The sequence below is a fragment of the Gymnoscopelus braueri genome, assembly GCF_963280865.1.
Source record: "Gymnoscopelus braueri genome assembly, chromosome: 5".
Lineage (NCBI taxonomy): Eukaryota > Metazoa > Chordata > Actinopteri > Myctophiformes > Myctophidae > Gymnoscopelus > Gymnoscopelus braueri.
In genome coordinates, this window is record NC_137606.1 from 3,241,480 (window position 1) to 3,264,131 (window position 22,652).

General features: G+C 43.6%; 3 protein-coding genes, 1 long non-coding RNA gene and 1 pseudogene across 5 annotated transcripts; 4 read left to right on the plus strand and 1 right to left on the minus strand.

Moving 5' to 3' along the window:
* Window positions 1-226: 226 nt before the first annotated feature.
* On the plus strand, window positions 227-1,221 carry LOC308085589 (succinate--CoA ligase [ADP/GDP-forming] subunit alpha, mitochondrial-like; annotated as a pseudogene). Its single transcript has one exon. The product of its transcript is annotated as a succinate--CoA ligase [ADP/GDP-forming] subunit alpha, mitochondrial-like (transcript).
* A 3,076-nt stretch (window positions 1,222-4,297) lies between these two features.
* Window positions 4,298-4,846, plus strand: LOC308085206 (uncharacterized protein; the record flags this gene model as incomplete). The annotated part of the gene is made up of 1 exon (XM_080428288.1): window positions 4,298-4,846. One exon carries the CDS (start codon window positions 4,298-4,300, stop codon window positions 4,844-4,846), a length of 549 nt encoding a protein of 182 aa, XP_080284414.1.
* Window positions 4,847-7,376: 2,530 nt separating this feature from the next.
* Window positions 7,377-8,117, plus strand: LOC308085552 (proteasome subunit alpha type-6-like; the record flags this gene model as incomplete). Its single annotated transcript, XM_080428751.1, has 1 exon — window positions 7,377-8,117. The coding sequence occupies one exon, from the start codon at window positions 7,377-7,379 to the stop codon at window positions 8,115-8,117; it is 741 nt and encodes a 246-aa protein (XP_080284877.1).
* Window positions 8,118-10,914: 2,797 nt separating this feature from the next.
* mrps22 (mitochondrial ribosomal protein S22) lies at window positions 10,915-19,327 on the minus strand. The gene is made up of 8 exons (XM_080428064.1): window positions 19,193-19,327; window positions 17,154-17,314; window positions 16,737-16,901; window positions 16,021-16,164; window positions 15,503-15,586; window positions 14,988-15,133; window positions 14,652-14,760; window positions 10,915-11,601 (listed from the first exon to the last, which is right to left on the minus strand). Exons 1-8 carry the CDS (start codon window positions 19,320-19,322, stop codon window positions 11,509-11,511), a joined length of 1,032 nt encoding a protein of 343 aa, XP_080284190.1. The 5' UTR covers window positions 19,323-19,327; the 3' UTR covers window positions 10,915-11,508.
* A 1,099-nt stretch (window positions 19,328-20,426) lies between these two features.
* LOC308084852 lies at window positions 20,427-21,484 on the plus strand. The gene is made up of 3 exons (XR_013933122.1): window positions 20,427-20,506; window positions 20,750-21,030; window positions 21,390-21,484. It is a non-coding gene; the product is annotated as an uncharacterized lncRNA (long non-coding RNA).
* Window positions 21,485-22,652: the final 1,168 nt, after the last annotated feature.

Genomic DNA, 22,652 nt, shown 5'->3' on the forward strand with positions numbered 1-22,652 from the left:
GTGCTAGGGCACTTGTGAGAGAGATACGGAGTGGCCCAGCACTGCCTCCCAGTATAACTTAATAGTGCTGGTAGTTACTGACTAACCATTACTCAAGACCAAATTGTGGATCATACGGTCAGACATTCATTAGTTAAGTTCTCTGGCTGGACACCCTATTAGGGGAATCACACAGAGTTGAATGGGGCAGATGCGACTTTAACAGTTTTCAAGGTGAATGATCAAAATGTCCCACTGCAGGTTGTTTTCCAGGCTGCTCCTGCAGCATAGTAGTGGAGTGAGGCACTGTTGTTATACTGGCAGTAGGAAGAACCTCTACATCGACAGGAACACCAAAGTCATTTGCCAAGGGTTCACAGGGAAGCAGGGGACACTTCACAGTCAGGGGGCTCTGGACTATGGCTCCCAGTTAGTTGGAGGAGTTTCTCCTGGCAAGGGGGGCAAGACACACCTTGGGCTGCCAGTCTTCAATTCTGTCAAGGAGGCGAGAGAGGGCACAGGGGCAGATGCCACCATGATCTATGTCCCCCCTCCGTTCGCGGCAGAGGCCATTATTGAAGCGATTGATGCAGAGGTGCCTCTTGCGGTGTGTATCACTGAGGGAATTCCCCAGCAGGATATGGCAGGATATGGTGCGAGTGAAGCGCAAGTTGCTGCGTCAGAACAACACCCGCCTCATCGGCCCCAACTGCCCAGGAGTCATAAATCCTGGAGAATGTAAAATTGGGATCATGCCAGGCCACGTTCACAAGAAAGGAAGAATTGGCATTGTGTCCAGATCGGGTACCCTCACATATGAGGCGGTGCACCAGACTACCCAAGTTGGCCTCGGTCAGTCACTCTGCATTGGCATTGGTGGCGATCCATTCAATGGAACAAACTTCATTGACTGTCTGGAGGTGTTCCTGCAGGACCCGAAGACAGAGGGCATCATCCTCATCGGAGAAATTGGAGGCAGCGCTGAGGAGGACGCCGCAGAGTTCCTCAAACGGCACAACTGCGGAGCTAAAGCCAAGCCTGTGGTGTCCTTCATTGCGGGTCTGACAGCTCCTCCTGGTCGTAGGATGGGTCATGCCGGTGCCATCACTGCTGGAGGCAAGGGTGGATGGAGCCAAAGAGAAAATTGCTGCCCTGCAGTCAGCCGGGGTTGTTGTTAGCATGTCACCTGCCCTGATAGAAAGCACTATGTTCAAGGAGTTCGAGAAGAGGCAGATGTTATGAATTGGAATCCCACCTCACCCGCCGAACAGCTGTGAAATGAACAGCCCAATTCTTGACATGCCTTTGCCTCTGCAGTCCTTTGCAACCTCCATGCACATGCAGTTTTAATGTGTGTCCATGGCCAATCTCGCAAATTCACTATTCATCAGTGTCCAATTTGTTGTGCATGCTGCCTACCAGCAGGCCAAGGAACTCAATCCTCGATAAGATGTTAGGTTCATTCTTTACCTAGTATCCTTTAGTTTCAATGTACAGATTTTTCTTTTTTATATATAGTATATTGCTTAGACTGATGCTAGATTCTTGGTTTTCCTAGTTTACTAAGGCACTACTACACTCTCTCTCTGCGTTTCATATACTGTATGTGTTTATCTCACTCTGGATAAGAGCATCTGCTAAATGCCTAAATTGTAAATTGTAATATTCTTTGAATCTGACAACTATAATGGCATGGCTCTGTAACCCATCCAACATCATGTGAACTTAACTGAGTGCCATGGCCTTTGGGGGGTAGCCGATACATACAGAAAAATAGAATCAACTAGATAAAGTGCTCCTCGGAGCACAGGTCTCCGCCAGGTCAGGTACGTTATTGTGGCCTCCTGGTGGTCCTATAATAGGCCAATGTGAAAAGGGTGCCATTTATTCTTAGGCCTTTCACGGCAATCGGACACTGCATTCATGATTTGCGGCATTTTGTTACGAAGATGTGTTTTGCTAAATTAGACCTGGTGGTGGCGCTATAACAGGCCAATGTGAAAAGGGTGGTATTTCTTCCTCTGCCTAGTGGGAATGTGCGTGTGAAATTTCACGGAAATCGCAAGCTGCGTTCATGATTTGAGGCATTTTGTTCAAAACGGACCAATCCTGCAAACTGTGGAAGCCAACCTTAGCCAATGAGGATGAAATATGGGAAATTGGACAGATCTGTGTTGATCAAATGACTATAGAGATACTGTGTACCGATTTGCATGACGTTTGGATAAAATCTGTAGGAGTAATATAAAAAAAAGATTTTGCACAAATCGGCCTCCTGGTGGCGCTATAACAGGCGCATGTTATCAGAGGTAGTGTGTGTGCACAGTTTCGCAGCGACCGGGCCAACGGTGCTGGAGATTAGCTGCTAACGGACAGAAAGGACACACGGACGGACGGACACACGGACTGACGGACAGGGTGCAAAACATACTCTCTCGCCATGGCGGAGACAATGATAAATGCAACTTCAACATACTAGACAAGTAAAGGAGTAAAGAACGTGGTACTGTAAAGGGAACCTGTTTAAACTCAACAAAATGGTAGTTAGATCCAGCTGATCTGATATTCATTCAGATGACTTGACGCTAACGATGGAGCTAATCAACTCCAACTTGCAAGTAAACCGTTCCACACAGCTGCTGAAGACAGAGTTTATACTCCGTCAAAATGAGTCCTCCCCATACAGCTTTTGAATCTGATATATACAAGGTCTGTGGAGTTCCCTTTGGTGGAATAACAGTGGACATCGTTAACCGTAGAAAAGTAATTGACTAGATATTAAGGTACGACTTTGTTAATCCTGTAGAGTGCGGACCATTCAATACACATGTGATGCTCTCTACTCTATACTGAGTCACTTGAGGCTTGTCAAAGCATCACGACATGTTTGTGCCGCTTAGCCAGTAGAAGTCCCATATGTAGGCTACAGTTAGTGACTGCAAAGTAACTAGTAACTAAAGTTTTCAAATAATTGTAGTGGAGTAAAAGTACAATATTTGCCTCTTAGATGTAGTGGAGTAGAAGTAAAAGTATTGAAAACTGGAAATACTCCACTTCAGTAAAAAAAAAAAATCTCAAAATTGTACTTAAGTACAGTACTGTAAATGTACTTAATTACTTTACACCACTGTCATTTTGATGACATCAGGCATCTCCATATTTGGGCATAAAAGGGACAGAGATCTCCATATAGTGTGTTGAGTACATTGTGTGTCCATTGAAGAAGAAAGGTAGCCTACAGCGATGATCCCTGTGAAGTCACGGTATTTACTGTGTGAAGTGAACGTGTCAGACTGCAACAGCTTATTGCTGCTCTGTAAAGACTCCATCGCACAGGCGGTCAGGGGAGCGGTGGCTCAGACCCACGGTGACTACGGAGCAGCGCATTGCAGCATTAGATTCTCTGTGAAATATCTTAATGCCCTAACTGGAATTGTATTCCTGCGCTGCCCGAAAAGCCATTACAGACTCATCTGGTCTGCATTGCCTTTCATCACCAGTTTTGAAAATCAAGGGCAGAAAGTGCCATGCTTCCTGAACTGTTTGCATGTGGGAGGAACAATCAGAACATGTCAGAAGTTTCTGGTTCGATACAACACCCAGCAGCTCCATAGAATGCTCCCTCAATGTAAAAGTCAAGAAGAAAAACAAGAGATTTGCCAAGCAATACTAAGCTGCTCTGCGAGTTTGTTTATTAAAGGATCAGAAGCTACTGAAGATTAAGTGGAAAGTGGGGAAGAAGGAGAATGACCATCTTGTCTACAGGAAGCACATCCTGGTTGTTTCCAGTTCCGCCACTTTTTGTTTTCAATCTCAACAGAAAGGAACTTAGTGCAACTGCTGTGCTGACTTCTATGGCTACTGGAGATGAATTAGGCCTTATACAGTACTTTTAACTGCCAGAGTATATACCCACTGTACTAGCTTTTTAGACTTTTACCCCAAGACAACTTTCAACCATGGTAGACAAATAAAGTGAACCTTGACCTAGAGGTTGACATAATATATGGGCATAGAAGGGACACAGGCAGACAGATACAAAGATCTCCATATCTGGGCATAAGACACAGACATGGGTATAATGGGTTCTCTGACAACGGTATGGCATAACTGGAGGGGTATGCGTCCCATAATCAGCTACTATGCAGTTCCCCCTCCAACTACAATTAGGCAACCTAATATAGTGATGATGTCATCCTAACCATCACCATCTCCTTTATTTGGTTAACTTTGACCACCACCCCACCCATATCCCAGAAGCTGAGTTTGGCATTTTGTTTTGACAGGGATTGTGTTGGGACTTCTGTCACTTTGCCCGATGACGTCTGATACAGAACAATGTTCTTGTTGCTCCCACAAAGTTGCCGTGTCTAGTACCTACCAGACACTGACTGAAATGGACTTTGAAAGAGGTATCTGGTCTGCAGCCATGGATGGAGACCTGGATAGAGTCAGGAAATTGGTCCGGAAGGGCACAGACCCCAACCTGAGAGACATGTCAAATTTCACTGCCCTGCACTATGCTAGTCGCAGTGGCCAGCTTACTGTATGCAGGTTCCTTCTTGAGAGTGGTGCATGTGCCTCGCCCCAGACGCCGGGGGGTGCAACGCCGCTCCATCGAGCAGCATACTGTGGTCATCTGGACGTGGTTAGGCTCCTGTTAGAACACAGAGCAGATCCTCAGCTATGTGATGATGACGGAGCATCCCCTTTACACAAGGCTGCAGAACGTGGTCAGGAGGAGGTTTGCAAGCTGCTCCTCCAGCACCGTCCCTCCCTCCAGGTTCAGGTGAACAAGAAGCTCCAGCTTCCTTACCAGCTTGTCAAAGAGGGTCGTCTGCAGGACCTGCTAAAGCCCCCACCGTGACACAGGGGTGATTTACATCTGTTTGTGTGCATCTATGCTGAACTAAGTCTGGATTAGGATATAAGGATAATTCCTTTAACAGGTCCGTGAAAGTCCTTGCGGTCTTGTTTCCAATGAGGGCCTGTGAGCAATTAGGGGTTAAAAGTCTTGCTCAGGGACAAATTTCATTTCATCGACACATTTGCTGGCCTGGCCTGGAATCGTACCTGGGGCAACCAGGGCCTCTGGCTCCCTAGGCGGGCTCACTAACCACTCAGCTATGACCACCCCTTATTGTTTAGCGGGGAAATGATATGCCATCAAGATAAGAATTATGATTACACTCAAACTCAAAGAGAAGAAGTCACGGTCCTGCATTTGGTCTCTATTTTCATATCTGAGTATCATCTGGTGGTGTGGATTTTTATGTTTTAGTTATTTCTCCCCTATACTGCACCACTATTAACCACAAACCGTAAACTAAATTGATAACACCTCCGAAAACCTCCCCAACATGTTCAAATGTCAAGACCCTGGGATTTTTTCCCCCCATGATCATTATCCACAGGGGGAATGGCACAGTATATGTACGGCATTACAAATCAAGTAATTCACTGGTGAATCTGAGATCATTGATCCAGGACCCAAAACTGCATTTTACAGGACAGTTAACTCAATCTTTGCTAAATCGTTTTGGAGCAGTTCACATGAATATAATTTATGTCTGATGGCGGCAGTCATCTTAACATTGTTTTGGTTAGAAATTATACATGAAACACTGAATTTTAAAACAATACAAATGACAATTGACAAAGCAGTAACTACAACATACACATTTAACAATCAATGTTTGTTTTATTTTTTATGAATGACTACAATCACAATAACAAGGCGTGTGGGCCTACACTACAGTACGTGTGTGCGCGTCTGTCCAGAGCTAATCTCACAAACCACTGGACCGAATGTCTTTGTAATGTGATTTTGAGTGTATACAGTACGCCTAGTCCATACCTACTTCAGACCACAGCAAGCTTCTGGTTGGCTGGCGCTCTGTCTCACCACAGTGACAGCGGCAAAGTTGAACATTTCTCAACTATGACGCTTCGCTTTTTGTTCCCTCCACCTCCTGCCGCAGTGGGGAACGTAGCAGTACAGTGATGTTTATAGAATGTGACAAAAAAATTGGCCTTTTGCAGACATGGCAGACGTGACATGTCCATATATGGAGACCAGGTGAATGAAGGGGCCAAAAATATAGGCGTGAAGGCTGCAGCCTGAACATCTAGGGTGTGTTCGGAAATGTAGCACTGAGCGCACTGGCCAATACAAACTAATAGGCGAGTGCGCTCCTGGTGCACATTTCCGAACGCACCCTATATAATAAATTACAAAAGATTGTGCACCTTTATTGTCACTACGGCATGCCTCTTTAAGAGCTAGTTATCCCTACAATACAATGCAAATAAGTGTGAAAATATATGCAGAACATCCTGCCGTCTCTACATATTTGAGCAAGACTATTATGATCAAAATCAGAATACATTTTATCTTCACAACACAGGTTTACATGTGTAAAGAAGTGGGTGAAATTCTTGTTTTGATCAATACGATGTCAGAGATGGAGGCATGCCATTTTGGACCCTGTCTTGTTCAGTTAATCATTGTGACTGGTTCATACCCAGGTATTTGTGTTGTATGTGATGGCCAATAGTTATTGTACACATGGAATAGTAAGTAAAGAGCATTGCGAACCAATGGTTCCTGAGCCATGTGGCCCATAGTTCAGGAGTCTATCTCCTGTTTCTGTAGCATGAGGCAGCTTGATGTATAAGTACTGTACACCCCCTGGACATGACGCTAGTCATGTCCAATCCAAGCCAATCCAACCCTTGATGCTGAGTGCCGAGCAGGGAGGCATTGGGTACCATTTTAATAGTCTTTGGTATGACTCGGCCCGAGGGTTAGACAACAACCTCCCAGTCTCAGGGCGGACACTGTAACCACAAGGCCACTAAACTGGCAACACATGGAAAACCCTGCCATTTATTGACAGTGGGAAAGGGTTAGTCTTATCATTTGGTTTGAATTTGCATAAAACCTTTTTTTATATTATGTTAGCTATTACAAATTTTATGCGCTTAAAGCACAATGCCTGTTTGTCTCTCAAGTGCTCTCTTCAGCAGATGACAGTACATTCTGTGGAAGTTCAAATTCATGTGAGGCCCAGATTATTCACCTTGCACTGCCTTACTAGGACAACCTCCTTTAGGGCCTTTGTATTGTATTGTACATATTTCCGAAATAAATCTTGGGGCGACTGTTAAAAAGGCATGTGTGTCAATATCAAGTTGCCATGGTTACCTGATATGTCCAACCCAGAGTACTTGGAACCCTGTGTAACTCCCTATTTGGGCAAGGCTGACATCATCATTTCATGATGTGAGATTCGAGGCAAACTCAGCCAAAAAGCTATAAGAGGAGAAGGGTTTTGATTAAACCTGTTTACATAAATACTTTTGGATGAGCAACTGGAATCCTTTCGGTGTCTAAAATGTCTCGTGGATTAAGTGCCGGCTTTGATCGTCAGATCACTATATTCTCTCCTGACGGTAAACTTCACCAAGTCGAATATGCTTTCAAAGCTATAAGCCAAGGGGGACTCACGTCCGTAGCAGTCAGAGGGAAGGACTGTGCGGTTGTTGTAACACAGAAGAAAGTACCAGACAAGCTGCTAGATGCCGCCACAGTCACCCAACTCTTCCGTATCTCAGAGAATATTGGATGTGTGATGAGTGGCATGACAGCCGACAGCAGGTCCCAGGTCCATCGAGCTCGCGCTGAGGCAGCCAACTGGCAATACAAGTACGCATATGAGATCCCAGTGGACATGCTATGCAAGAGAATTGCGGACATCTCACAGATCTACACGCAGAATGCGGAGATGAGACCCCTGGGCTGCTGCATGATAGTCATTGGCATCGATGAGGATAAAAAACCTCAGGTGTACAAGTGTGATCCGGCAGGCTATTACAGTGGCTTCAAGGCCACCTCTGCTGGGGTCAAGCAGAGAGAAGCCACCAGTTTCCTGGAGAAGAAGGTTAAAAAGAAATTCGACTGGACCTTTGAACAAGCCATCGAGACGGCAATCTCCTGTCTCTCAACGGTCCTGTCCATTGATTTCAAGCCCTCTGAGCTGGAGGTGGGAGTTGTCACGACACAGGACACCAAGTTCAGGATTCTGACGGAGTCTGAGGTGGATACACATTTGATGGCCCTGGCAGAGAGAGACTGAGGTAACTGAGACCAGTGTTGCCAGACTCTGTGACAGAAACAAGCAACCAGGTCTAGGAAAACAAGCCCAAAAGAAGCGACTATGGGTCACATGAGCACTTTAAACACACATCAGCTATTTGAAAATAGCAGATCTACAAGCTCACAGCGCGTCGCATCGCGACGCGTTGTGTGCTTGTAGATCTGCTATTTTCAAATAAAATCTTGGGGGAAAATTACAATAAGCAGACCAGTGGCAACACTGGCTGAGACCTGTGTCACCTGTGATGGAGCAATATAGTGCATGATGGGATATGAAGTTTCCCCTTGGAGATTCGCGACATATTTGTTTGCTGTATTTTTACCCCTGTTTCACTGAACAATAAAAGGTTGTGAAAAAAGAAAAGAAAAGAAAAATATATTTGGGGCTAAATCCAGGATGTTGAGCAGACATAACATTAATGTCATACTGTGTAACCTTTTCAAGTACCGTAAACAAGTTTTTTTTTATATTATCGGTCACTGATTTTTTTTCCCCACAATGGCCACATAAATTCTCTAAACCCGATTTCTAAAAAAAGAAACCATGTCTGCCCCGACACTTACCCAATGAAGTAGGCATTGGAAATGTGCATCTCTGCTGAACTACGTCTGGATTGATGGGGAAATGATACGCAATTAATATATTACCATACCAGTGAGCAAGAATCTTCATGAAAGGGCATCCCAATAGTCAGGGTTAGGGTGTGGTTTGATACCTTGCTGCATCCCCTACTCTCTCCCTGTGTTCTGTCTCTCAAATTAAGGTTTAAGACATGAGAAGAAACTAAGAAAAAACCCAGACTGAGAGGGAAGTCATGGTCCTCGTGTCATCTGTGATGTGGAATATGATCTTTTTTTTTCTCTTAATACTGCAAAATGCAATAAACAAACTAGGGATGCATGATATTGAAATTTTGGTTGATAATTTGCATGGTCAAATTGACCGATATTGCATTTTCCAGTAGGGTTTACCATACACTTATTATACAGTAACTGTAATATGGGTGCAGATTCAGAATTCTAACAAACAGTGCCTTCTCACTACCTGATGTATTAGGCCTACTGATGCACATTTTAGTTCAAACTATGTAAATTAATGAATTTAACATATTTCCAACAATATTGTTGACCCCTTTGAAAGCTTCTCCAGAAAACAGATTGAATCTGCAGTCTTCATCATCACAAGGCTTTTTCATCTTCACATTCAAACATAAATATTATAAAATAAAATATCGGGTAAGGTTATATCGATTTCGATACAGATATATCGGTGCATCCCTAAAATCAATCAGCTGAAAAGCCTTTAGTGATGAAGGCTGCAGATTCACTCAGTGTTTTCTGGAGAAGTACCTATTGAGGGGAGGATGGAGTCATATCAGCTTTAGTGCACAATTGAGACCACTTTTTTTTTATTACATTGGTCTCAAACTGAAAATAGAACAGACAATTGTGGCTCTGCGGAAGTCTTCCCTTTCATCTCAACTTCCAAACCTGTGGTACACAATTGATCTTGGAAGAACACCCTCACTGGAGCATCACCTATAACAGTGGTTCTCAAACTTTTTCATGTCAAGGACCCCCAAATTGAAACTTATTAGCCCGCGGACTCCCATTTAAAAAGATATGCCAGGGACCCCCATAGGATAAGATTTTTACGGCTCTTAGCGGTGATTCGCAACCATTTTAATTTGAAGGACCCCCAGTTTGACATGCATTGGCTATGGACCCCCATTTAATGGCATTTCTATCTCTGGGACCCCAATTTATATTGTAAAATCAATGTTAATTTAAAGGGATATTTCACTTTCAAAAAAACTTTGGGTCATTTTATCTTCTACTCAGGCTTTTGTGAGCCCCCCCAGACCGTTTTTAAGTTGCTTGATTCATTATTTAGATATTTGATATTCATTTTATCAGACACGCCCCCTTCCTATACAAACCCATAATAACGTCAAACTCCATTTTTAACCTGTTAAAAATGGAGTTTGAAGTTATAATGGGTTTGTATAGGAAGGGGGCGTGTCTGATAAAATGAATATCAAATATCAAAATACTTAATCAAGCAACTTAAAAACGGTCTGGGGGGATCACAAAAGCCTGAGTAGACGATAGAATGACCAAAAGTTTTTTTGAAAGTGAAATATCCCTTTAACTCTGAGAGTGTACAAATGGACCCAACAGGTCCATTTGGTTCCATTTGTACACTTTCAGAGTTACAGACCCATAAGGGTCCATTTGGTTCCCAACTATCCATCATTTAGCTGGGGACCCCCTGGAACTCCCTCAAGGACCCCTGGGGGTCCCCAGACCCCACTTTGAGAACCAATGATCTAGTCAATATGTGTGCTATTTAGGGCGTGATACACAAGCCCTGAGCATTAAACATTAGTCTCCATCAAGACAAAGTTTTGGATCCATCTGAAGTGTGTTCCTTTCCTCAAAGGGATCCTAAGAAAAAAGGGAAACTTCACACTGAATATAATAAGTATCCTCAAAGAACCTAGGAGGTCAGGTGCCATAAACTAAGCATATCTTGAGATTGCAGTCATCACAACCTGCTGCCTTTTAGTGTCTTACGTATTTGATAGGAAATGCACTTTGTTGTAACTGAGGAAATGCACTTTGTTGTAACTGATATTATAAAAGTGCCTTAACTAGACATCTATGTAAACTGGATGTGGCTGGGCTATAAATGTGAAAGTTGTTTCAATAAAGACATCTACATAGATTTCAAGGCCTGAGTTCTTTGAAAAAGTACAAAAAAACCAAACAAGACATAATACAAAAACATGTTTAATTTAGTTATATACATAAATTCACTGTGCCAGGAGTGTCTTGGCTCTGAGGTCTAAAGGTGCTGCAAGTGATATTTCTTGTTAAAATAAGTGTTAAATAGCTCTACATTAGCAGTCATTGCAGTAGTTTGTTCAGTAACTGGGAGTCTCCCCGTCTCTCCAGCTATTTAGTAAACGGAAGAAAAAAAAAATCTGTTCAGGATATCAATTTCATCCAATCAGGAGAGTTTTATAGTGTTCCAGTTCCGTTAGCTAATTTGTGACTTTTTGTTTTAACCACAAAAATATCACAGCACCTTTAAGCACATAGTTGAAGTACACAGCCCTATGATGTTCTCCCACAGACAATGAGTTACTGTATATGCATGGTACACAACGGCAATTCTGCAGTTCCCATGCGCATTTGACGATGTACAGAACATTGTTCTTTTATACAGTACACAATGAAAAGACAGAGCCCAGACTGGTCCACAAGGGTGTTGTTGGACAGACTGCCACAGATCCATGGACGGTTCAAATGTACCCAGGAAATTGACATTCCTAAAAAAAGAAAATGCCTGTCTGGAGCCGGTCCATTCACGCAGCAGTGCTCTCTGCAGGTGTCTGTTCGTAGGTCTGCAGAGCCAGCTCGATGTAGCCCGATCTCTGAGACTCCTTCTGGGCGTAGATCTGCAGGGAAGAAGGTCATAAGGTCAGCACTGTGCGAAGAGTTAGTATGACATATGGAATTAAGCTCTAGATAATTTGATCTGAGTACCAGGTTCTAAGTAGGTATTAACTTATGGGTTGTACAGAAATTCTAAGCAGGTAAATAAATACACTGGGGGGTCCATTTATTCTGACATTTGAGTTAATGAAAAGGAACCTGGTCAGCTCGTGACAAGGTTATTCATCAGCTGGTATGTTGAACCTGTGCGTCAGTAACTTCAGCATCAACCATGACTAAATGAGGGGGGCCCTACACTACAGGAACTCTGACGGATATAGCAGAAATACATGCACGCACACACATCCCCCTGTATTGCTAACCTTCCCACATCAATATGGCTGTCATTCTCAATGTCCCATCCAATTTCTCTGAGGCCAGGGGTCAACCTATGAGCCCTAATAGGAACTGATGTGCCCGTGGCCTGGCCCCCGAGTTCCCACACTAAAAACACACTCAACCTCGAACACAGGAAATCTCAGATGAGATGGCCTTGACGTGACCCCTCAAGAACCACGCCGCCCTCTGTTAATAATATGTGTGCTTTCGGACTCATGTGACCTTTACAATGCATAGATTGAAACGCAACTTAAGGCTGCAATAAAACGATTATTTTGATAATACGTTATCACGACGATTCTTAAAATGGTTAATCATTAGTATTAATAGTGCTTAAATGAACTCCATAGTTTGTCAACACAAAGACGCCTCAGGCTCTTGCCTATCGTCACTGTTGGGCAGAAACCTTGTATCTCCATATTTCATCTTTTTTTCATAAATGAATGCCCTATTTTATACTTCATCGTACAATAGTGTCGCACAGAGGTAACTGATCTACAAGCTCACATTGCGTCTCATCACAACATGTTGCGCTATTTTTTGGGGAAAAAGGGACACCAGGAAAGACACCAGGAAAGTGGTTAAGTCTGTCCGCGGGTTTTATGAATATTTAACCAATGAAAAGTATTAACAATAGCTTGTGACTAAATAATAACTACATACTGTAAGATCAATTGGAAGACAAGATCTTTTTTCCATTTCCTGAAAAGTAACAGTTTTGGACATACAAGTTTTCTATTTAACAGCGACAATATTTAGCATGTTAACAATACAATATTTTAGTATTTGAAAATGTTCCTGGCTTTGCCAACAAAACCCTTCGAAGTAAACGCCACATATTGGGCCCAAATGCTAAATGACACTTGAAAATATTGTCAGATCAGCCGAAATCTTTATATTTTGTGTCATAATACAAGAGACATAATAGCAGTGAATAATTCATAAACACTACCTGCCATCAATGCCATGGTACTGTACCTTGAAAACATGATTTAATTGTTGGATAAAAATCTAATCATGTGGATCTCGGGATCACATGGGAGCGGCATGGCTCCAATGTAGCCTCGGAAACCCATGCCTTTTTTTTGTTACAAAATTTGGGGGAACCATGCAGGAACGGTGGTTTCGGAGTGGGAGTGAACCTTGTTATCTCCTAACCAATCAGAGTGCAGAGGGGCGTCGCGCTAAATTTGGTGACGTCAGCGTGTTCCGTGCACAGGCCGGGGGGGGGGGGGGGGGGGGGGGAGACATAGATTGGTGAAGCAATAGACCATATTCACACGGCGGCCATGTTGCTATTAAGTCAATGAAGTGCCACCCCGGTTGCCATGGCAACGGGGTGGCACTTTCAATGTTAAATTCCAAAATGGCCGCCGTGTGAATATGGTCTATCCACCTGTTTCCGCGGGAATTTACTGGAGCAAAAATCCTGTGTGGGAAACATCCTGCGGGGGGACCGGAAGTAGGAAATAGCGGCTCAGTGTGTTTACATTTGCCAGCAGAACGTAGCTGTACTGCGAACGGGCCTTTTGCATGTAGTTGAAGCACAAGGGGGCGGGGGGGGAGAGAGTCAGCGCACTGAAGTCAAGGCACAGACTACTGTGTTGTTGACGGACAACGGATGCACGCTTATGAGAAACAACACAAATAAAACCTGGCAAAACAGTTGCGTGCATTAGCGCAAGATGAGGATAAATGAAACATTCAGTCTAAATGTCCAGCAACTACTACCAATACTTTTGTATTTGAAACCTTACATTTCTCTAAATATTATAAACTCTTAGGACAGCCTAATACAAATATAATTTATGAAAAGGCTACTATAGGCTACAGTGAAGTCGGACTGAATGACTGAAAAGTTTTTTCTTTTTTAACTCTCTTATTGATTATCTGGCACAGTAGTTGTGGATTAGCAAACTGGACATTAATGTTTCCTTTTCGCGTGCGAATTACTGGACATTTAGACTGAATGTTTCCTTTACCCTCATCTTGCACTAATGCACGCAACTGTTTTGCCATGTTTTATTTGTGTTGTTTCTCATAATAAGCGTGCATCCGTTGTCTGTCAACAACACAGTAGTCTGTAGTGTGCCTTGACTTCAGTGCGCTGACTCTCTCCCCATGCACCGCCCCCCCGCCCCCTTGCGCTTCAACTACATGCAAAAGGCCCGTTCGCCAGCTGCGAACGAGCTACGTTTTGCTGGCAAATGTAAACACACTGAGCCGCTATTTCCTACTTCCGGTCCCCCCGCAGGATGTTTCCCACACAGGATTTTTGCTCCAGTAAATTCCCGCGGAAACAGGTGGATAGGAAGCGGCGCTGGAATCCAACCGCCTGGGTTTGGATCCGCCCTTCAAGACCATCGATAGGGCTCGCTCTTTCAGGCTAGCTCCAATGTGGATCTTGGACTTCATGTGGGCCAGCCTGTGACATCAGTCACCTATGATATATCCATGAAGTATGACTCCAAATTTGGGCAAGGTTTTAGTCCAATCAGAGACACATTGTACAAATTTACGTTGAATATTTCAAAAAGTAAAAGAATAATGTGAAAACAATTAATGGAGGCACTTCTGTGGCCTACTGGCAGTGTGCACACAAGACATATGGCACTGATTGGTTCAGCAGTTATACAATGACAATAAGGTTTTCTTATGTGTTGCGTGCGCTCACCTTGAGCAGGTCTGTGCCAGTGGCCTGCTGGCTGGTAGCCTCCTGGGCTGACTCACTGTGAGGATGAACCATGTGGAACAGAGACACCAGGCTCACTGCATCCTGAAGCCTGTGGGACACATGGGTGTGTGTGAGGACAAAAGCAGGACAATAGCGCTAGGACTTATAGTGACTTTAAACTCATGTATTCTCAGTGTTAATTTAACTCCCAGAGTGTAGAACTTTAGTTACATTTGTACACGCTTCATAGTTACAAATGGATGAATTAACATTGAAGATGAATCACCATAGCCGTCTACAACATGGACAGATTAGCTACACAACACCCAAACTCACAGATCTCTCTGCAGCGTGTCTACGATGAGTCCATCCACCCTGCGTGCGTTGACCAGGTACCAGGCCATGCCTCCAAAGTGTCTGCTGGAGCGCAACAGCTCATATCTGCCATGCTTATCCAGGTCTTCATAGGTGGCTGCATGTATCTGAACACAAAGCGCACACACACATTTACTGGTGCAACGCATAACATCAACTTCTGTGTACGTTTCTCCAGTGTAAGTCTCTCGAGACAGACTGTCTGCTCACAGTTTTCAAATGCTTCTGCCTAACAGTCGCCATAAATAAAGCAGATGTCTCACCCATTTGCGTTAAATAAGTCCTTAAAAAAGTTATATATATATTTTTAAAGATATTTAAAAATATATTTTCAAGAACGGAAATGACAGAAAGATGACAGCCTTCTGTCACAACTTTTGCTGAGTACAGTTACTACCTGGGTTACACTGTCTGATTCTGACCCCAGCGAGGCAAACAATTGTCAAAATATAGGGAGAGAATCAGTGCCATCTTACCCTGAAGTAGTCCGCAGAATCTGGCTCAAACTGGACCAGGCAAAGGTCCAACACGTCTGTGTGACGCTCCTGGGAGAACACCAGCTGATGGAGTGAGAGAACCACGGAGGGATGATGAAGGAAGAGGAGACAAGAAAGAGATAATAAAGAGTCAATAATAATCAACCATTGTCCCTCCATAAACAGAAGAAATCGAGGCATCTTTCAGACAAAAACTAGCTCTTTAGATTTAAGGACATTAAGTAGATAAAAAATAAAATGAAATTTTGAAAAGGGTGATGGGAGAGCGACATTCAGTTCCATAAAACCTAAATTGCATATCGTCACTGTCTGCCGGAAACCTTGTATGTGCATTGAGCAAAACCGGATTTTTTCAACTTTCATAAAAAGTTTAAATAAGGTTTCTACCCGACAACATCTATATACTAGACTAGAGCACTGTACCACGGTGTAGCATAGAGTAGCATGGAGGGATAAGGACAGCATAGTTGATTAAATCAAACTTTCCCATCTCTCACTTTGAGGTTCTCCTCCTTGAAGATGGCGGGCGGTGAGAGTTTGCGTCCCTCCTTAGGGAAGTAGACCTGGATGAGCCTGTCTCTCTCCTCCCATGCGGCCTTCCTCAGGGTCCCGCTGGGCTCCCGCACAACGATGAACCGCTCCTGACGGGAAAACACAGCATGAATCTAGATGGCTATGTGGAGTCAGACCAACAAGGCACTGTACATAACACATTCAGTGCCAAAAACCTAATATTACGTTTTTGCAAATATAACCTTTGAGTGGCATAAACGTAATATTAAGTTTAATATATATATTATATATATATATTTATTTATTTTCCCACAAGAGGGCACTTTAAAGCAACTCAGGAATGATCCTAGGACCTTTTAAAATAAAAAGGGAATGGACGGATGTGGCGTCAGCCCCAAAAAACGGACGTGCATCCGCCCCAATGATGGGATCTTTTTACAGTGGTCAAAACCAGCCATTTTCGACGGGCGATCTCTCTGCAATGGCGGATCGCGGTAGAAATGTTATTGTTCCAGTCGTTAGACGGGACCCTCGGCCATCGCCCTGACACCCTTTGTTTACATCCGGGTCCTCGTGGTGGCTTCTGCGGCTCTAAAAAGATCGCCGATAAACGGTAAAAAAAACGCTGGCACTGGATGTGTACCCTGTTTTAAAAAACCCTCTGGCACTCAATGTGATAAGACAGACAGCATTTCCCTACCCTGTGTGGGATGTTGTACGTAATGTCAGTGAAGACATATCTGGCTGTGTCCATGCCGTCCAGGATCGGGTCCACAGACAGAACATCATCGATTGGTTTCCTCTCAGGCAAGACAGGAGGCCTTCTCAGTAGCTTCTTTGCCTGTTCAGTCGCCTGCCTGGTCGCCTGGAAAATACCATAATATTGCTTAGGATATTCAGATCGCTCTGCAAGTCAGTGTGGTACGTGCGCACGCGTGTGTGTGTGTGAAGGAGAGAGAGAGAGAGAGAGCCAGAGACAAGACACACACACAGCAAGAATATCTAAAAGATTATGAGTGTGTGTGCACATCAGTATCATCTTAGTTTGTGTGAGAGGGAGAGATACAGTACATGAAGACCAACAAACAGTGGATACACAGGCAGAGTGACGCGGTACCTCTTCCAGTTGCACATCAGTCATGAGTTTGTATGTGGGCGGCTTCAGCTCCTGTTTGACGGGCCGGAAGACTTTCTGCAGGTCCAGGCCTGTTATCCCGGTGAGGATGTCCTGCACCGCTGGGTCCATGTACTGAGGCTTCGCATGTTCGTCTGAGGGGGCTGGAGGACACATTCTAGTTGAATGGCTTGTGCAAGTGAAGCCATCTATAAGTAGTATGACGGTGCCGCTTGTAAAAAGAAAAAGAACTAGAAAAAGTGCTCCTCGGAGCACAGGTCTCCGCCAGGTCAGGTAGGTTATTTTGGCCTCCTGGTGGCGCTATAATAGGCCAATGTGAAAAGGGTGCCATTTATTCCTAGGCCGTGCACGGCAATCGGACACTGAATGCATGATTTGAGGCATTTTGTTCTAAAAATGTGTTTTGCTAAATTTGACCTGCTGGTGGCGCTATAACAGGCCAATGTTAAAAGGGTGGCATTTGTTCCTCAACGTAGTGCAAATGTGCATTCAAAGTTTCACCGCAATCGGACGCTGCGTTCATGATTTGCGGCATTTTGTTAAAAACGGGCCACTCCTGCAAACATTACATGTCAATGTTAGCCAATCAGGATGGAATATGAAAAATCAAACAGATCCGTCTTGATCACATGACTATAGAGATCATGTGTACCGATTTGCGTGAAATTTGGATCAAATCTGAAGGCTTAATATAAAAAAAAATGTTTTACATAAGTCTGCCTCCTGGTGGCGCTATAAAAGGCAAATGTGAAAAATGCTGGGCAAAGGTTTTTCCTTGGCCTCTAGAGAGTGTGCATACAAAGTTTTACACTGTTCGGTGCAGTTATAGGTAAAACACGAATCGGCCTGTTACAGCGCCACCATGAGGCTGATTTGAACATTTTCAAATGGCATTTCTTCCTCGGCCTAATGGGAATGTGGGTGCAAAATTTCACGGAAGTTGCATGCTGTGTTCATGATTTGAGGCATTTTGTTCGAAACGGAGTACTCCTGCAGACTTTGAAAGACAATTTTTGCCAATCAGGATGGAAAATGAAAAATCTGAAATGAGCCATTTCTTTTAATGACTATTGAGATACCGTGTACCGATTTGCGGGATTTTTGGCCAAAATCTGTAGGAGTACTGTCCAAAAATGTGTTTTGCACAAATTGGCCTCCTGGTGGCGCTATAAAAGTCCCATGTGAAAAATTTGGAGCAGAGGTTCTGCTCTGGCATCCAGGGAGTGTGTGTGCACAGTTTCGCTGCGATCAAGCCAACGGTGCCAGAGATTAGCTGTCCACAAAATGACAGAATGACACACGGACACACGGACGGACGGACGGACGGACAGGGGGTAAAACATACTCTCGCCATGCCTTTCGGCCTGGCGGAGACAAAAAATATCTACAAGCTTACAAGGTGTTATATCACAACACCGTTGTTAGTGTGTAGATCTGCTCTTTTAGGCAAGCGACACCCTTGCACGATGGTACATGAAATACGATGCATCTGTTACTAAGAGAGCTGCAATATTAACTTGACATAATGTGTTCACAAAGCTACAGAGACAAGAACATGATGCCTGGCTAGCCATAGAATGGAATACATGGCTGATATTACATACCACATACATACATACATACATACATACATACATACATCATGTATGGGAGGGGGGGTCCATTTTTACCATGTTTTATACTTTGGCTATTCAAAAATAGCAGATCTACAAGCTTATATCTGCTTTTTTTTTAAATCCCTGGCATTCCCTGGCAAATCCCTGAGCTTGTAGATCTGCCATTTTTGAAAAATCTCCGGCATCCCATTTTTTTAGATGGGGTCCGCAGCCAAATACACATCATTTTGGGGGTCCTTGACATGAAAAGGTTTGAGAACCACTGATATAGAATATGGGGGTTGTGTGATCATAGAGTTAGGCTGTGATGCTAACGACACACACGTACGCTGCAAGGTCAGCGGTAGGAATGAATTACAATACATTTATTATCATGCAGACAGTTTATAAACATACAACTCTTACAATGATCGGGTGTCGTTCCGCTACACAGCGTCCTCCTGCTGAACCTGACAACAACATGCGTCCGTTTATCGACATGTTTTACCCGAGAATAGCTTCGGAATAAACACCGTGCTGCACCGAGCGCCGCCATGATTGTTGTTACCTCACTCACTGAGTGAGTGTACGACCTTTCAACTTACAACTGCATGATGGGACATGTAGTCAATACAGCCAAGCCCGTATTGGCTCGACTCCAGTGGGGGTAAAAGTACTCAAATGTCTTACTTAAGTAAAAGTATCAATACTGCAATGTAGAAGTACTCTGTTACAAGTAAAAGTCCGGAATAAAAAATTTACTTGAGTAAAAGTACAAAAGTATTGGTATCAAAATGTACTTAAAGTACCAAAATTCAGCTCTGGGATTTTCAATTTTTTTTTTTTATATACTTTTTTTTGGGTGGCCCACCGGCCGTTTGGCGGCCCGTAAATGGCGCGGCCGTTCTGGAATTTTCCCGAATTTCCCAGTGGCCAGCACGTCCCTGATTCAGAGATAGTTGGAGTCTAGTGTAGCCTAGTGTTACCTAGCTTCGTTCCCAGCCTCACTCATCTGCGAAGAGAAGAGCCTGGTCACGACCTAAAGAGGCCTAACCATAGAGTTAAAAATAACCCACAGCGGGTCACGTGACGTCTGTTTACTTCCTGGTTTCCATTAGAAGGGGATTCGCGTTTTTGGTCCATTGACTTACATGCATTCTGCTCATCAGACACAAGCCATTTAACGTCTGAGAGAGAGAGAGAGAGAGAGAGAGAGAGAGAGAGAGAGAGAGAGAGAGAGAGAGAGAGAGAGAGAGGCAAATATTATACTTTTATAAAAAAACTTATTATATCTAGTTGCTGTCTCTCTGTTTTCCCCCATACAGCAAACAGCTCTGGCCTCTGCCAAACAGAGAACAGCACGCTGCTACCTGATGCTACTCCTGCTCGTGGCTCCTACATCGATTACTTTGCCAGCAAAAAGTCCTCACCGGCTATACTTTGGTACGCTAGTGTGCACAAAACACATTTTGATTACTTGGAAGGGAGAGTGAAAGTGTAGACCAGTGATTAGACCCATAGAGGAATATAATATAATATGATATAATATACATTTCTCCACTTTCTCAAAGGTCACCTTTGTGTATAAATGTTTCTCTGCCAAAATCAACTAAATTGATGTTTCACTGTGGTTTCTCTTTTCTGCAGGTGTTCTTCTGGTGGCGAGTTGTTTTGGCCCCACTTTTGGTGTGCTTGTGGGTGGCTTCACGCTAAGCTATTACGTGGACTTCAGGTCACCAGGTGAGCAGAGCATTTGTCATTATGATAAGTGATAACCCCTAGCTGTTTGTAGATATGTACGAATATAAAGGAAGAAAGAAGTGGTTCACAGTAGGGTAAAAGGGTGAAGCGTAGGGGGACATTTTTTCATTGTACTTAAGTAAAACATTTGAGTAATTTTTCTACTACTGTCACCATATTATATCAAAGCAAACATTACCATAGAGATAAATCATTGTTGTCCTCTTTTCTTTCTCACAACAGCAGTATGTCACAACACTGCAGTGTCCCATGTTGTTCCAACAACAAACCTAAATCCCCCCATTTGAGCTTCCATGACTTTCCAGCTGATAAATCAGTACGTGCTAAATGGGTGAGGGCAATCAAGAGGGATGAGGGACCAAGTTTTGTAATAACCCGTGGAAGCACCCACGTGTGCAGTGAACATTTCAATCCAGAGGATCTACATAGATCAACCACAAACAGTGGACGAACACGCATTAAACAAGGAGCAGTGCCTTCAAGATTCCACTGGAATGACTGGGGTAAATATCACATCACGATGTTAAACCTAGCTATTACAGTTGTCTCCCTGTCTCTCCAGCTCTTTAGTAAACAGATCGGGATACCATTCTATTTATCAATCAGTAGACTGAGTGAGGAGAGATAACTCACAGGTTTAGCTAAGTAAGATTTAAAACCCTTTATAAGACGTTTTAACCCAGACTTATGTTAAAGTCCAATTTATCACTGGCATTTAATGTGTATTGATTAAATATTGTTTTATTGCTGTAAAGACTTTGTTTTACCCCACTGATGAAACATAATCCTGTAGGTATATAAAGCATTTGTGATGTAATATGTTAACTTTTGTGGGATTTTTTTTTTACTGTTCTCGGGATAGGTTCACAAGTTCGGGAGCCAGTTCACCAGCGAGTACGCAAGCGTATGTGTGCTGCTGTCCTGGATGACTGTGTGGAGATGTCTGTCCCAGGGGACAATTCAGAGGACAGGGGAGAATCCAGTGGGCAGAGGATTGAGGACAATGCACAGGGAACGGTACAGACGAGGCAATGCACTGCAGGTGCCATAGCAAGTGACCATGATTATGACTGCCGTCCATCTCCTGGTTAGTATGCAAAACTTAGTGTAAAAGCATGTTGTCTTACAGAAAATATACATGGGAGTTAATTACATTGTAAAAAAGGATTGACAGCACGTCACACGTTCTTGACCAGAAAGTTTACTTTTTAATAATAAAAAACACAACACACCTGTACCTGAGTTGAAAATCAGGTGGGCTAAAGACCTTGCTATATAGAATTCGATTGTAAAATGTATAGATGGATTAGTGATGTGTATACTTTGTCTTCCCCTTAAGGCAAACTGGACACAGTGTCAGTCTCTGGAAGAATGCGGGAGTTGGAGCTGAAAGTTTCATTGCTTGAAATGGAACTTGAGCAGATGAAAGTTGATGTGCACCGGCCCCTGGTTTACCAGTTTTGTGTCACAGATGATGACTTTCGGTATTACACCAAATTCATCTCCAAGGAGGTTTTCACTGTGTTTTGGGAGTCAATTAAGCCCTCTGCTTCCAAACTAGTCTACTGGTCCAAGGCACAGCGAACAGCACAAGATCTACCTACCTGTAGCCCTCGTCGCAAACTCCCACTCATTGACGAGTTCTTCATGTTTCTGTGTCGTGTTGCAGCTGGGCTTCATGAGAGAACATTGGCCTCCATATTTAAGGTCAGCCAGTCCACAGTCAGTCGCACCATCTTAACGTGGACTAGCTACCTTTTTCTTGTTCTTGGCTCACTGCCATTGTGGATGTCAAGAGAGAAAGTGCAAGCTACACTGCCTGACAAGTTCAAGCTGTACTGCCCTGAAGTCAGAGTCATAATAGACTGCACAGAGATACGCTGTGAAACGGCATCCTCTCTCTCACTACAGTCAGATATGTTCTCCAGCTATAAAAACCACACCACCTTTAAAGGACTGATTGGAATCTCCCCATGTGGTGTAATCACATTTGTTTCCAAACTGTATACAGGCTCCATCTCAGACATAGAAATAACTCGTAAATCACAGCTGTTACAGTTACTTCAGCCCGGAGATGGAGTAATGGCAGACAAGGGTTTCCTGATTGAGAAGATGCTTTCTGACG

What these genes read in the sequence shown, in the direction of transcription:
- mrps22 (XM_080428064.1), bottom strand. Translation starts at nt 19,322, where the DNA reads ATGGCGGCGCTCGGTGCAGCACGGTGTTTATTCCGAAGCTATTCTCGG. An exon ending in CGGAACGACACCCGATCATT is followed by an intron (nt 17,315 to 19,192) that starts GTAAGAGTTGTA and finishes TGTGTCCTCCAG; the next exon opens with CCCCCTCAGACGAACATGCG. An exon ending in CTGATGTGCAACTGGAAGAG is followed by an intron (nt 16,902 to 17,153) that starts GTACCGCGTCAC and finishes GGTATTTTCCAG; the next exon opens with GCGACCAGGCAGGCGACTGA.